Below are 14,576 nucleotides of genomic sequence, written 5' to 3'. Positions count from 1 at the left end.
TAAATTCCAGTGCAGTGTAATGAGTACTATAATTAGATAGAACTACTTAAGATTCATTAGGATGGTAAAAGAAGAATCAGTAGGTCTTCTGCTTAGATGTGTTGAAAGAGGCTTCACAGAGAAGGTAGCCTTCCAGTGAATACTTGAAAGATGAGTAGGCATTTATCAGATGGAAAGTATGGGAAGGGAAGAATACATTCGAGGGAAAGACAACTGCCTGTGCAGAGACAGCAGAGATTTAGAGGCATGAAGTATGTTATGTGTTTCAGCAAGTTGTGGGTTTTTCAGAATAGCTAGAACCTAAGTTATGAGAAGGTAAATGATAAGAAGTTAGTCTAAGAAGGGAGGTCATAAAGAGCCTGTTTGTGCATACATAATGGCAGTTGGCAGGAATGGCAGTAGGGTAGGAAACTAGCAGTGCCAGGTACTTGTTGAATAGAAAATAATGGAGAGGAAGTAGGAGGCAGGAGAAGGATTGGAGAAAAGAGATGAAGCCTGAAGGTGAAGAAGGAGAAGGTGTGGCTGTCAAAGGCATTTCACCATATGCTGATATGTAATAGTATCCCTTGTCCAGGGTTGTTGTTAGAGGGTAAAAAACAAGATTATAGCTAGAAAAGAGCTTTGTAAAATGAAAAATGCTGTTCATGTGAAAAAAACGATTATTAGACTGCATCTTCTGAAGATCAAGAGCATGGGCTTTGGAATCAGACCGGCTTTGGAACTTGATCTGCCAGGTACTAGCCTTATGATCTTGGACAAATTCTTTAACTTTTCTGTGACTCACTTTTACTGATTTACAGACTGGGCACGATAATATACACTGTATTGGATTGCTGTGAGTATTAAATGAATTAATATAAGTAATATAATAAAGTTAATTCATTGTAAGCAGTCAATGTTAGATTATTATTCTCTTCCAATGGGGAGTGCACTTTTTGCCTCAATTACCATCTCTTTCGAGCAGCTTGATGAATTAGGGAGCACAAATAATTATCCCCACCATATACTTTTTTCTCCTCTTACTCCCCATCATTGATGGTCCCTGGATCTCCTCAGGGGCAGCCCGAGTACCAGAAATTCTCAGTCCAGCAGAGTCCCAGACTTCACTTAGACCATCAGTACTCAGTCTGACCATTGCCTCTGTTCTAACTCCAGGCTTCCGCAACTTGCACGTGGACGACCAGATGGCAGTCATTCAGTACTCCTGGATGGGGCTTATGGTGTTTGCCATGGGCTGGCGGTCCTTCACCAATGTCAACTCCAGGATGCTCTACTTTGCCCCTGACCTGGTTTTCAATGAGTAAGTGCTTATGGGCCCAGAACTCACGTAGACACAGACCTGGTTCGTGGCGACGATGATAATGGAAGTAATGGTGAGAGTTATTTCATTTGACCTTTATATGAGGCAGTAGAGGCCTAGCCAACCTATTCAGTCTAAAGTGGCTTTGCCTGGCTGAAAGGCCAATGGATAGGAGGGAAGGAGGGAAGGCCATCACTTTTCCTGATCAAGACACAATCCTGGTAATTTGGCAGTGCTTCTGACCTGCTTTTAGCTTATCTCAGATCCTCATGTCAGGGTCCTTCTCCACTCTGGGCAACATAAGGAGTGAACAGAAACACTCTAGATCTGAAGGATGAAGCTCCCTTGGTCCCTTTGCTACCACCAAAAGTTACTGCCAGTCACCTTTTGTTGAGAAACTCCTGTGTGCCAGGACTATACTAGATATTTTCCTAATTCTTTCTCATTGAGCCCACATTTTAATGGTGAAATCAAGTTATGATAACTTGATTTCTCTTTTAAAATATTTTTTTAATGGATGGGGGAAATTGGGCTCAACAAAATAATGATTCATCCAACAATGTTAAACAGTGCATGTTGACAACAGAATTCACAGTGCTGCTAAGTCGCTTCAGTCGTATCCGACTCTGTGCGACCCCATAGACAGCAGCCCATCAGGCTCCCCCATCCCTGGGATTCCCTAGGCAAGAATACTGGAGTGGGTTGTCATTTCCTTCTCCAATGCATGAAAGTGAAAAAGTGAAAGTGAAGTCGCTCAGTCGTGTCTGACTCTTCGCGACCCCATGGACTGCAGCCTACCAGGATCCTCCATCCATGGGATTTTCCAGGCAAGAGTACTGGAGTGGGGTGCCATTGTGACTGTGTAACTCCCAGCTTTTATACTGCCTCCTGATGGTAAGTGATGAAGAAGAGCAACTCCACCATTTTCTGGCATGTGACCTTGGCCCAATCAGTTTCTTCTTCTTAAAAACAAGTTTAATTAATACTTGCCCTGCCCACCAGCTCTATTTATCCTTCATAAATTTAGCCAAGAGCTCAAATTTTAGAAGCATACTTTTCTTAACTGAAACCTCTGTTGTATTATTTCCTACATCATTGTCTGATTAACAGTTTCCTCAGCTGTTAATAAAATAAAACTTTCTTCAATGGTTTGTTATGACAACTAAAATAGGAGCTAATGGATGTGAAATGTCTGGCTCAAAATGGGCAAGAAATAAAAAGAAGTACCTTTCCAATATTCTCTTTCCTAGTAGTGATAATCTTTTCTGTGTCTCTATTTGAGGTCCCCCATGGTATTGTGAATGTTGTTGTTCAGCTGCAGGAGTCGTGTGTGACTCCTTGCGACACCATGGACTGAAGACTCCCTTGTCTTTCATTATCTCCTAGAGTTTGCCCATCTCATCTTCTGCTGCCCCCTTCTTCTTTGTCTTCAGTCTTTCCCAGCATCCGGATCTTTTCCAGTGAGTCAGGTCTTCATATCAGGTGGCCAAAGTATTAGAGTTTCAGCTTCAGCCCTTCCAATGAATATTCAGGGTTGAAAAGAGACACAGATGAATAGAACAGTCTTTCAGACTCTGTGGGAGAGGGAAAGGGAGAGGGTGGGATTATTTGGGAGAATGACATTGAAACATGTATAATATCATATAAGAAACTAATCGCCAGTCCAGGTCTGATGCAGGATACAGGATGCTTGGGGCTGGTGCACTGGGATGATCTAGAGGGATGGTACAGGGAGGGAGGTGGGAGGGGGATTCAGGATGGGGAACATGTGTACACCCGTGGTGGATTCATGTTGATGTATGGCAAAACCAATACAATATTGTTAAGTAATTAGCCTCCAATTAAATAAATTTAAATTTTAAAAAAGTAATAAATAATTACAAAATATGGAAATATTGGGAAAAAAAAAAGATTGATTGGTTTTATCTCCTTGCAGCCAAAGGGACTCTCAAGAGTCTTCTCCTGCACCACAATTCAAAAGCATCGATTCTTTGGCTCTCAGCCTTCTTTATGGTCCAACTCTCACATCCGTACATGACTACTGGAAAAATCATAGCTTTGACTAAACAGACCTTTGTTGGCAAAGTGATATCTCTGCTTTTAATATACTGTCTAGGTTTGTCATAGCTTTCCTTCCAAGGAACATCATCTTTTAATTTCATGGCTTCAGTTACCATCTGCAGTGATTTTGGAGCCCAAGAAAATAGTCTGTTGCACTGCTTCTACCTTTTTCCCTTCTGCTTGCCATGAAGTGATGGGACCAGATGCCATGATCTTAGTTTTTTGAATGTTGAGTTGTAAGCCAGCTTCTTCACTCTCCTCTTTCACCTTCATCAAGAGGCTCTTTAGTTCCCTCTTCACTTCCTGCCATTAGAGTGGCATGATCTACATATTTTAGGTTGTTGATATTTCTCCCAGCAATCTTGATTCCAGTTTGTGATTCATCTAGACTGGAATTTTGAATGATGTACTCTGGATATAAGTTAAATAAGCATGATGACTATATACAGCCTTGTCATATTCTTTTCCCAATTTTGAACCAGTCTGTAGTTCCATGTCTAGTTCTAACTGTTGCTTCTTGACTTGCATATAGGTGTCTCAGGAGACAGGTAAGATAGTCTGGTATTCCTATTTCTTTAAGAATTGTCTGCAGTTTGTTGTGATCCACATAGTCAAAGGCTTTAGCATAGTCAGTGAAGCAGTAGTAGATGTTTTTCTAGTATTACCTTGCTTTCTCTGTGATCCACTGAATGTTTGCAATTTGATCTCTGGTCTCTTACCATAGAGAACCCCTTTGGTCCAGGAATGAATTGACCTTTCCTTTCCTCCAGCCCTCTAACCCAGAAGAACCTTAAAATAAAATCTACAGGCCAGTGGTTCCTCCCATTACAGCAATGCCATATGGGGGAAAATAAGTGTCCCCAGCTGCCCTCTTCCAACTCAGCCAGCCCTGGTAGTCAGAAGCTAAGAATAACCAATGAGCTTTTGGCACAACCTGCTTTATGGTTTCCAGATATCCAAAGAGGTACCTATGATGCCATCTTCTGGGTCGGGCCTTAAAAAGCCCTCTTCCTATTCTCCTTTTCCTGTGCTCCAGTGATTAAACCAACTACTGGGCACCTACCCCATCCAGAGCCCAAAGACCTTTGAACCTTTGTAAGGTGATAATTGGCTATTTTCTAAATCTTCATTTCCTCTTCCACCTCTGTATATATATGTGGCACCCTACCTCAGCTTTCTAGTCCACTTCCATGCACCTCATCAAAAGGTACTATAGGATTCCACACAGAGTCAGGGTCCTCCATGAAGGCCCAAGGCTCCTGAAATATCAGGTCCCCTTCCTCTTATAGGAACTGACTATGTTAGAGTTGTTAAAATCCCTAGAATCATCTAAACCATTGCTTCTCAATGGGGATTGACTTTTCTGAGAAATGGTTTTTCATTGTGTAGTACATTTTTGCATGTTGGAATATGTTTAACATCCCTGGTACCTGACTCAGTTCAGTTCAGTTCACTCAGTCGTATATGACTCTTTGCGACCCATGGACTGCAGTATGCCAGGCTTCCCTGTCCATCACCAACTCCTACAGCTTACTCAAACTCGTGTCCATTGAGTTGGTGATGCCATCTGACCATCTTTTCCTCTGTTGTCCCCTTCTCCTCCTGCCTTCAATCATTCCCAGCATCAGGGTCTTCCAAATAGGATCCTAGTCACTGTGACAGCTCATACTGCCCACACGCACTAAGGTGGCAGTACCCCTCTAATTAAAAGCCATCTGTTACTGCTAAACTCCTCAAGGTACTAATGGGGAAACTGATACCCAAATAAAGAGACAGGGACTCTGGGCCAACTCATTTGTTGATCTCTCTGACACCAAACTTGTCATCAACCTCGCTTTCTTCTTTTCTCCTCTGCTTTTTGTAGAGAACATAGTCTGTGAGAGTAATGGGCCTGAACCCTAGCTGTGCAACCTTGGGTAAATCACTGAACTTCTCTGAACCTTATTCTCCTCATCTGTAGAACAGTGAATAGTATAACAATGGGTCCTTCCAAAGTATCATTTTTTGAGCAATTATGCGCCAGGCACTGTGCTCCATCATTTTTTCTAATATTCATCTACTCTCTTTTAATCTCACCTACCTCTGCTCACCTCCTGGATTCCATCCCTGCACCTTGTTTTCTACCTTGCACTTTTTATCCCTTTCTTTCCATTAGCTGTCCCCCATTCTATTTGCTCTTTCTCCTCATGTCTTATTCCTTTCTCCTTTGAATTCCCTCCCTTGACTTTCTTCCCTCCTTTCCCTACTGTCTCTGTTCCTGGGGCCTTCAGCACTGTTATAGCAATCCTTCATGTCAGGATCACAATTTCAGTGGTAAAAATACTGCAGTGTTATAATCAACAAAGGCTTGGAAGTGCAGTAGAGCCCAGATCAAGGCCATACCCCAAAACTCAGCAGATCTTATTCAAAAATTCTCTAGGAAGAAAGAGCTTGGAGCAGCACTGTTCTGGGCAATGATTTGTGATACTACCCGAGGTGGCTCACATGGTAAAGAATTTGCCTACAATGTAGGAGGCCTGGGTTCAATCCCTGGGTCGGGAAGATCTTCTGGAGAAGGAAATGGCTACCCACTCCAGCATTCTTGCCTGGAGAATCCCATGGACATGAGGAGCCTGATGTGCTACAGTCCATGGGGTCACAAGAGTCAGACACCACTGACTAACTAACTTTGTCTGAACACTTCCTTTTTCTAGTTGGGCTCCAGCCTGCATTAAATGCTTCTACATTATCTGCTCCTTCTTTTCCCTCTTTCTCTAAGCCAGCCAAGATCTCTCTGAGATAGGATTCTGAGCTTCCACCCAGCCAGTATCAGGCCTGCTCAGCCTGTCGATGAAGCTAATGGTTTGAGGACCAAAATGTCAAACCATAAGCTTTAGGCCCAATCTCAGTGGTCTTTTCCCTCACTACTTAAGTGTCAAATTCCCTTTCCTTTCTCTATAAGATATAAAATCAAATTCTCTCTTTCCTCCTCCCTGCCTCTCTCTCTCTCTGTCTCACACACACACACACTCATACACACACACACACACACACACACACACACAAATTCTGATGTGTTGAAGACTAGGAAGTTCTACTAGCAGAAGAATGGCGTATCTGTGTATCTTCTCTTACAGGCTTGTCACAGTCAGTCATGGAACAGAGATGTTGCTCTCCCAAAGAAGCTATCTAAGCCGTGGCTACTTCCCTATATAATTTATGGGTGATAATGTGATGATCTGTTCACAAGTCACTATAATAAAGGCAGCTCATACATTTTTATAACTCCCAAACTGTGGTAAGGAACAGCTAGTATATGAAAGAGTAGGCTCCCCTTCAGCAGGGGATATTTAGATTGGATATTCAGAAATACTTTATGGCTGATTTGATAAGCATTGGAACTCATTTAAAGGGGCAATGGGGAATCTCCTTTTCTGGGAGTTTTTAAAGAAATAATGACATTTCTAGTATAGTATGTGTGGCCACTTGGGAATCCTGGTGTCCTTACGTCAGGAGTTGATTTCTAAGGCCTGTCTCTTAGAAATCCTTCAAGTTTGAATGTCTGGGAGGCAGGTTCTGTCTCTGGCTGTAGCTCCAATATTAGAACTGTAGTCAGGGAGACCATGTGCCATTGTATTCATTTGGTTAGGCTTTCCTTTCCCTGTCTCAGGAAACAGGAGGGGTATGGGGACTTGAAAACTCCTTGTGCTAACCCATATCCTGGCCAGGGAAGATGAGTAGTTATCAAGATATCATGATTTGGGGGGAAAAAAAAGAACAACCTGTTCCTTGTCACTAAAGCACTAGCAAGAGAAACATCAAGCTCTTCTTGGAGAAACTGGAAAGGGGAGGGCACCCACAGACAGTCTCTCTGGGTTTATTCTAAGCCTTCTCTTACCCCTCTTTTTTCTCTGTGTATTTCCTTCCTAGGTACCGCATGCACAAGTCCCGGATGTACAGCCAGTGTGTCCGAATGAGGCACCTCTCCCAAGAATTTGGATGGCTCCAAATCACACCCCAGGAATTCCTGTGCATGAAGGCACTGCTGCTCTTTAGCATTAGTAAGTGCCTGGAAGGGTAGAGAGTGCCCCTAGGGGGTATAGGGGATCAGAGGAAAGGTGCTTTTTCATTAAAGGATTATCAGGAAGAAGCCAGATCCTGAATATTTCCCTTCTTTCACCCTCCCTCCTCCACTCTCCCTTAGCGTCTTTTTCCCTAACAAGGATGAATTTCGTGGCTAGAGACCAATTTCTTTGCTTCAATTCAAAACCTACCCCCAATCTTTCTCTGGGACAAGGCCTTTTTGGCTAGTTCTATCAGGTCTCTGAATTTTTCCATAGCTTCTACCATAGAAATAGGCAAGGACTACCTTATATTTCTTGTAGGGTAGAAAGAATTTCTTCTTTTGCCAAAAAAGAATAGGTCTATGTAAGCAACTCAGACAAGGCTTATTTGGCAGCCAAGGAATATTTCTTTAATATCTTTTCTAAGCAGAGTGCTGTCTTAGCCCCTATGGGGGAGAAAGGAGATAAAATTTGATATTCAAGGCCACATATTTTAATTGTCTAATTCAAAACTGGACTGTGGATAATGTAAAACCAAGAAATGTATAGATGTGAAGACTAGAGAAAGGAAAGGCTCAGTAAATTTTATTTACTTGATGCCCTACAGACTGGGTCCAGCTAGCCTTCTCCCTAAGAACTTCCTGGCAGACTTCCTGAAGGCCCCAGGCATATAGACCTCAAGTGACAGGAAGCCAAGTCGATGGCTCCCTCCTTGTGGGGGTGGGGGTCAAGTTTGTGGTCAGAAAACTTGGTGCTTTGTCTAATGCTCCTTCGTGGGCATGCTTCCCCTCCCCATTCTGTCTTCATCCCACATCAGTTCCAGTGGATGGGCTGAAAAATCAAAAATTCTTTGATGAACTTCGAATGAACTACATCAAGGAACTTGATCGTATCATTGCATGCAAGAGAAAAAATCCCACATCCTGCTCAAGGCGCTTCTACCAGCTCACCAAGCTCCTGGACTCTGTGCAGCCTGTAAGCAAACAATGGAGGGTGCTTTGTCAGGGAGAGTAGCCTGATAGAGCCAAGTGATAATATGCTCTTCTAGGATCTGGCACCACCTGTTGGGAGGTGCTTCCATTCCCCTCTGGCTTTGAGTGTGGTCCAGGAAGAAAATCCAATGAAGAAGAAAGGAACACAGGTCACAGTGTCCCAGCTGGATGTTGTGAAAGAGGTGGAGGAGTTGAGAACAGAGCAACTGGGACTCAGAGAAGGGGCTTAGAGTAGATAAGTTCTTTAGGCAGACAAAACAGACCTGGATGTTTCCCCCTCTTCCTTGAGTCATGTGCATGTACGTTTGTGTGTGTGTGTGTGAGAGAGAGAGAGTGTGTGTGCGCGTGTGTGTGTGTTTGTGTGTGTGTGTGCTGGGGAAAAGGAACACCCAGTCCTGAGTCAGAGAGCTTGCAGTGGTTTAAGAGATCTCTTGGGACCTCTCAGTGACTCCCTGGAGACAATTTAGTGCATATGTGTGTGTATGCACTCACGCACACAAACACACATACTCACAGAGGCCCAAGGACATGAAAGGAAGGAGGAGGAAATCAAAGGCTGTGGGGGAGACCCTGACAAGAAGCCAACTCCTTGTCAACCCTGTTTTCTCTCTCTCTTATTGTCTCCCTGCAGATTGCACGAGAGCTGCATCAGTTCACTTTTGACCTGCTAATCAAGTCTCACATGGTGAGCGTGGACTTTCCAGAAATGATGGCAGAGATCATCTCTGTGCAAGTGCCCAAGATCCTTTCCGGGAAAGTCAAGCCTATCTATTTTCACACTCAGTGAAGCTTTGGAAGCCCCCATTTTCTTACCCCACCTCACTCCCTTTTTCAGATATCTTCTGCCTGTTTTAACTCTGCACTACTTCTCTGCAGTGCCTTGGGGAATTTCCTCTATTTATGTACAGTCTGTCATGAAGATGTTCTTGAATTCTATTTGCTGGGCTTTTCTTTTTCTCTTTTCCTCCTTTCTTTTCTATCTCTCCCTATCTGACTCTCCCATGGCACTTTCAGACTGTACTCCCTGCTGTGGCTCTTATCTGTGTTTTGAATGCTGTTGTATTTCTTTAAATCTGTGATGATCCTCATGTGGCACAGTGTCAAGTTGTGCTTGTTTATAGCACCATGCTGTGTGCCAGCTACACAAACGTTTACTCACCTAATGCCACGTGAAGTTTAGAGAGCTAAGAGTATCTGGGAAAACAAAAGACAAACAAACAAACAAAAAACACACTAGGGTTTTTCCCTCTTGAAAAATACTAAAACAGAAATTACCAAAGAGGCCAACAGCAACTAGAATAAGGTGAAAATTCCAAGCCCATGGGGAGTCACTGCTTTTTTTCCCCAAATCCTCTCTCCCTGGGAGACTTTATTTTCTGCCGATGGCTATTGCCATTAGAGGGCAGGCTGACCCCAGAACTGAGGTGGATGGGGGGCAGATTTAAACTAGGACAGATGGATCACCAGTACCTGCCCACAGCCTTGGCCCCTGAGAGCTAGGCTGTTCAACTGCAGCACAATTCATGGTACTGAAAAATATGCTTCATGTTTGAAAACCTGTCTGTTCGGAATGCCTCTCCACACCAGTCCCTTTTCTCTCGCATCCTCTGCCTCCGCCCTCAAATTGACTTTCAATATCTTTTCTAAGAGCTTTGAACTGAATGTTCTCTTTAGCCGAAACTTGGCCACTTCCACTGAAGAATCAGACCAGCAAGAAGGAGAGGGAGATCTGACCTTTCGTAAGGCCCCATTCTGATCCAGGTCTGCTTTCCCATTTGTGGCCCAGGGAGGAGCCTGGGGCTAGAGTCAGAAGAAAAGGAAGTGGTGGCTTGACTGTTCTGCTTAGGACACTGAAGATTTGATCCTTCTTTGCCTCTACCTTTAAGAGACCTGAATGTTTTCTTCCTGACTCCATGCAGCTGCAAGCATCATCCATCCTCCCTTCTGTGTTTTCGGAGCCTGAGCTTCACCAGACTTCATTACAGCCACAATGGTGAAACTTGTCCACTCCTTGGGCATGTTTAGACTCTCTGCTAAGAACTCCCGCCCTCAAGAAGGCTAGCAAGTCAGCAGTCTTGATGTCTATCTCTAGATACCAGTAGGCTCAAAGACTTCTTACCTTATGTCTCTCATCAACTGAGCTCTCAGAACTCTGAAGACCTTAGACAAACTGGAAAGAAGGCATCAACGGGATTGGACAAGCTGGGCGTCTTGCCCTTGTCCCCCAGAGATGACACCTTCCCACCAAGTGAAGAATGCCACTTCCTCCTTCAGAGCAGCTAAAGGGGCTACCCAGATCTGTGTTGAAGAGAAAACTCTGTTACCAAGGTGAGAAAAAGGAAGGCACTAGAAACAGAAATCCTGTAAATGCTCTCCTTTCCATCCAACACATCCACCTGCAGAAGTCAGAGAAAGAAGAGAGAAGAAATCAAGAGAATACTAACTAATAAATTAAAAGTTTTCAGAAGCAAAATCTAAAGCCAGATGGGCACCATCTGGTGAGTTTATTCACCGTCCTTCTCTGCTGCTGATTCTGGGCTCTAATGTTGGCCATACTCACTCAGCCACCATTGTTGCTGCCTCTCGGCCAGAGGAAGCTGAAATATTGAAACTACCAAACCATGGCCTCCTTTGGAAAGGTCTGGTTGATGTGGCTCTGATGGGCTGCCACCTATGAACTTGGTGTGTTCCTGGGACACTGGTTTCATATAGTCCTTTGGCACTCCTTTGTTCTGTTGACTTTGTCCCCCAGTCACGAGTACTGGGGAATGCCTACCTACTTTCTCATCTTGGCCACTGCCTCTTCACATAGCTCTTAAATTCATCTGCTAAACAGCAAATTAGAGGCCAGTTACCAAGCTGCCCATTTCAGCTAGTTCACTCTACTTGTTGAGAAGATTGTTTCTGAGTGACATGATATGATCTACATGGGTTTCCTCCCCTGATTTCTGCTGATATTAATAGCCAAATGAACCTGCAAAACAGCTTCTTTAAATAACAAGGGAGAGGGGAACTTAAGATGTGTGTTACACCAATCCAAGTCTGCTGGACAAAACTAAAGCTGACAGGTTCTCTTTATAGGGTAGGATAGAACAATTCTATTTTTCTTTGTTATGACACCATTTGGTTTATATAGGCTTATAGGATCACTTTTAGCTGTTTTAAAGAGAAAAAAAAATCCACCACTCTATTCATTTAAACTAGGTTATTTTTTAATAGTTCCTTTACATCTGTTTTGAAATGATCCTCATCTTTTGTGGTACATGGATTTGAGTATATTATTCTAATACCTCTCCTTGTAAATACTAGATGCTCTCCTTTCCATTTCTCTGGCTATCAAGGTTTTCATCTTTATAGATTTCCCAATCGTGACTCTTGTCTTTATGAGTATATGTTTTTCACTTGTGAAAGCCAAAAATCAGTGAAATGGCAATGTAATTAAAAACAGAAACAACTAGATTACTCTGAACTCCCAAATGGCAAGACAAGGAGAAAATGGCCTAAACAAGTATTTAGGTGTACTGTTTTTGCACTGGGCTTCCCTGGTGGCTCAGACGGTAAAGCGTCTGCCTGCAATGTGGGAGACCCGGGTTCAATTCCTGGGTCGGGAAGGTACCCTGTAGAAGGAAATGACAATCCACTCCAGCACTCTTGCCTGGAAAATCCCATGGACGGAAGAGCCTGATAGGCTACAGTCCATGGGCTCGCAAAGAATTGGACACCACTGACCGACTTTACTTTCACTTTTGGCTTCACTTTCAGTGAGCAAAAGAGATTTTAGCTTAGCTTTGTCTCCCACAGATGAAAGGGGGATTTTTATTTTCTTTTGGCCATTGTTGTTCCAGCCAGCGTAATTGACAGAAGTCTCATTTTGCATACACTCTGCTCTACAAACAGAGTTGATATGGTTGGTACATTGTGCTCACCTTTGAAGGATCGGCCACCCACACCCATTCACCTGTAAAGATGAGGATCACTCACCAGACAAGCCATGGAGACTATCCCCAAAAAGGTTTGCGGTGCTCAATGGGGATGGAGAGTGAGGAAGAGAAAAAGAAGGAGCACCAGGGAGAAAGTCCCATCTGTGCTGGGCAGCAGACAGCTGTCAGGTTCATAAATTCTGTGGTCAAGGAAAAGAGTCGTGTGGCAGTTTCAGCTCTTGCTCATTGGGCAGCTTGCCCAGGCCTGGCCTCTGAGTTGAAATGAGGGTTGGGTTCTTTGTTCCATAGCTTTTCTATGCCACAGACAGTATCTTTGTTCTTGGAGAGTTCATTATTTTTTTAACAAAAAATAAGATTTTTGAAGGATTCTGTCATATATCTTTGAAAAAAAGAATCAGTAATACATATATTTTTATATATGTTAACTGGCACTTAAAAAGGTTGGGGGGAAAGAGTTTCACTCTGTCCTTTGGGTAGTTGCTGAAGTGAATTTCCAGGTTGAGAAATAACACGCTGATGCTAGAATCCCTCTCTGTTCATACTCTACTTCTATATACATATATGCATATATAGCAAGAAATATTCTATTTGTACTTCAAGAGAAAATAGGTCCACCATCCACATGATATTGATACTACACAAATGATCTAGTGTTAAGCATCAAGTAGCTTCTGAGTGTTTGTTTCATTAGGCACAGCACAGACATGGCCTTGTCCTCTTTTCTTTCTTGATACTGGGCATGACTCAAAAGTACAAGCCACTCCCTCTCAGTCTTGTGCTAGGGTTGCACTTCATGAGACTCTCTTCAGACAGCTTAGTAACTGTCCCTGCATGGTTCCTACATGGCCCTGGGAAGACAAGAGGTTGAATATTAATTATTTTATGGCAGTTGCCCAGGTGAGAGGACACTGGGCCCAAGGGAGGTGATGTTCATGCTCAACTATATGTAGGGGGTCATGAGAATCAGGAATGCTAAAACACAAGATCCAATCCCAAACTTAAAATAGTCCATTTATCATGTGCACTATCTTATAAAAGGAAGTTTCTACCCTTGCTGCCTTTTATAGGCAGGTCTGTTCTCACCACTAATTTCTTTGAAAATCTGTGAAAGCAGTTTAAAAAAAAAGATATAGAGACCAAAAAAAAAAAGAGAGAGTGCATCACATTATGTAACCAAAGATTACATTGTATCTGCTAATTTACCAAAATTTTTAAGGGCAGGGAGGGAGCAAACTTAGTGCCTGTTTGGTAACCTATCCAAAAACAGACTAAAGGACTTTGCTGGTGACTGACTTATAAGAGTTTTGTGAGGTTTTCCCCTCCACAATATACATGTTTAGAACAGTGATAGATAATTTTGAAAAATAATGGGATTATGGGTCCTTCAGTAAGTGATTTTTATAAACAGTACTAGCTTTCCTTTCATGTAGTAGTTGCTGAGCAAATTCTTAAAGCTCCGTCATTGAATGGTTGGATATGGAGCTGTCTTGGCCACTGTGTTTGCTAGTTCTGATGTTAGCTTATCTGAAGATGTGAAGCCCTTGCTGAGAAGGGAGCATTTAAAGGATTAGATTTTGCACTAGAGGGACAGCAGGCAGAAATCCTCATTTCTGCCCACTTTGAATGGCACAAAAATTTCTCTGCAGTTTAAGGCAGAAGGTTGAAATATATTGTAAATGAGTATTTGTATCCATGTTTCAAAATTGAATTATATATATATAGATATAATGTGTTCTAATAGCTTTACCTCTCTCTGCACCTTTATATTTGGTTCCAGGTCATAGCTGATACCATGTACTTGTAAGAGAGGCCACAGCTACATTTTAGAAGCTCTCTCAGAATGGAAAGGACACCTGGGTTGATCAGATAACCAAAAGATCTCTGTTCCTATTGAGGCCTGATTCACAGGCCTTGCAAAGGAGCAGAGAAGGGAAAAGGGTAGGGTACATTATGTGTTGCACTTTACTAGCCCAAGACAGATGAATGTGTAAAGGGTGGTGAAGTCCCATTGAAACGGACTGGGATTTACCATAGGCAAGGCCCATACTTGGGGGCAAAGGCCCACCCAAACGATTAGCCAGTGGCCCCCTAATGGGACCTGTGCAGCTGGAAGAAGAAAGGGTATTCTTTGTTCTTCATCACCCCATTGAGAAAAGGGCAGTTTCCTGCACTTGGGAACCTGGAGCAAGTGCTCCATTTCAAACAATTCACTCACCTGCGATTGAGGTGCTCTTGCTAC

General features: G+C 43.0%; 1 protein-coding gene across 1 annotated transcript in view; it reads left to right on the top strand.

Annotated features, from left to right (window-relative positions):
- Nucleotides 1-9,332, top strand: part of AR (androgen receptor) — a 197,940-nt gene extending 188,608 nt beyond the window's left edge. Inside the window, exons 5-8 of the mRNA XM_040265774.1 lie at nucleotides 1,156-1,300; nucleotides 7,271-7,401; nucleotides 8,222-8,379; nucleotides 9,028-9,332. Of these exons, the coding sequence (XP_040121708.1) occupies nucleotides 1,156-1,300; nucleotides 7,271-7,401; nucleotides 8,222-8,379; nucleotides 9,028-9,183 (590 nt within the window). The 3' untranslated portion in view covers nucleotides 9,184-9,332. The remainder of the gene's footprint in view (nucleotides 1-1,155; nucleotides 1,301-7,270; nucleotides 7,402-8,221; nucleotides 8,380-9,027) is intronic.
- Nucleotides 9,333-14,576: the final 5,244 nt, after the last annotated feature.

Source organism: Oryx dammah, unplaced genomic scaffold (assembly GCF_014754425.2).
Source record: "Oryx dammah isolate SB20612 unplaced genomic scaffold, SCBI_Odam_1.1 HiC_scaffold_23, whole genome shotgun sequence".
In the NCBI taxonomy this organism is placed as follows: Eukaryota; Metazoa; Chordata; class Mammalia; order Artiodactyla; family Bovidae; genus Oryx; species Oryx dammah.
This window is presented reverse-complemented; position numbering and strand designations above follow the sequence as displayed.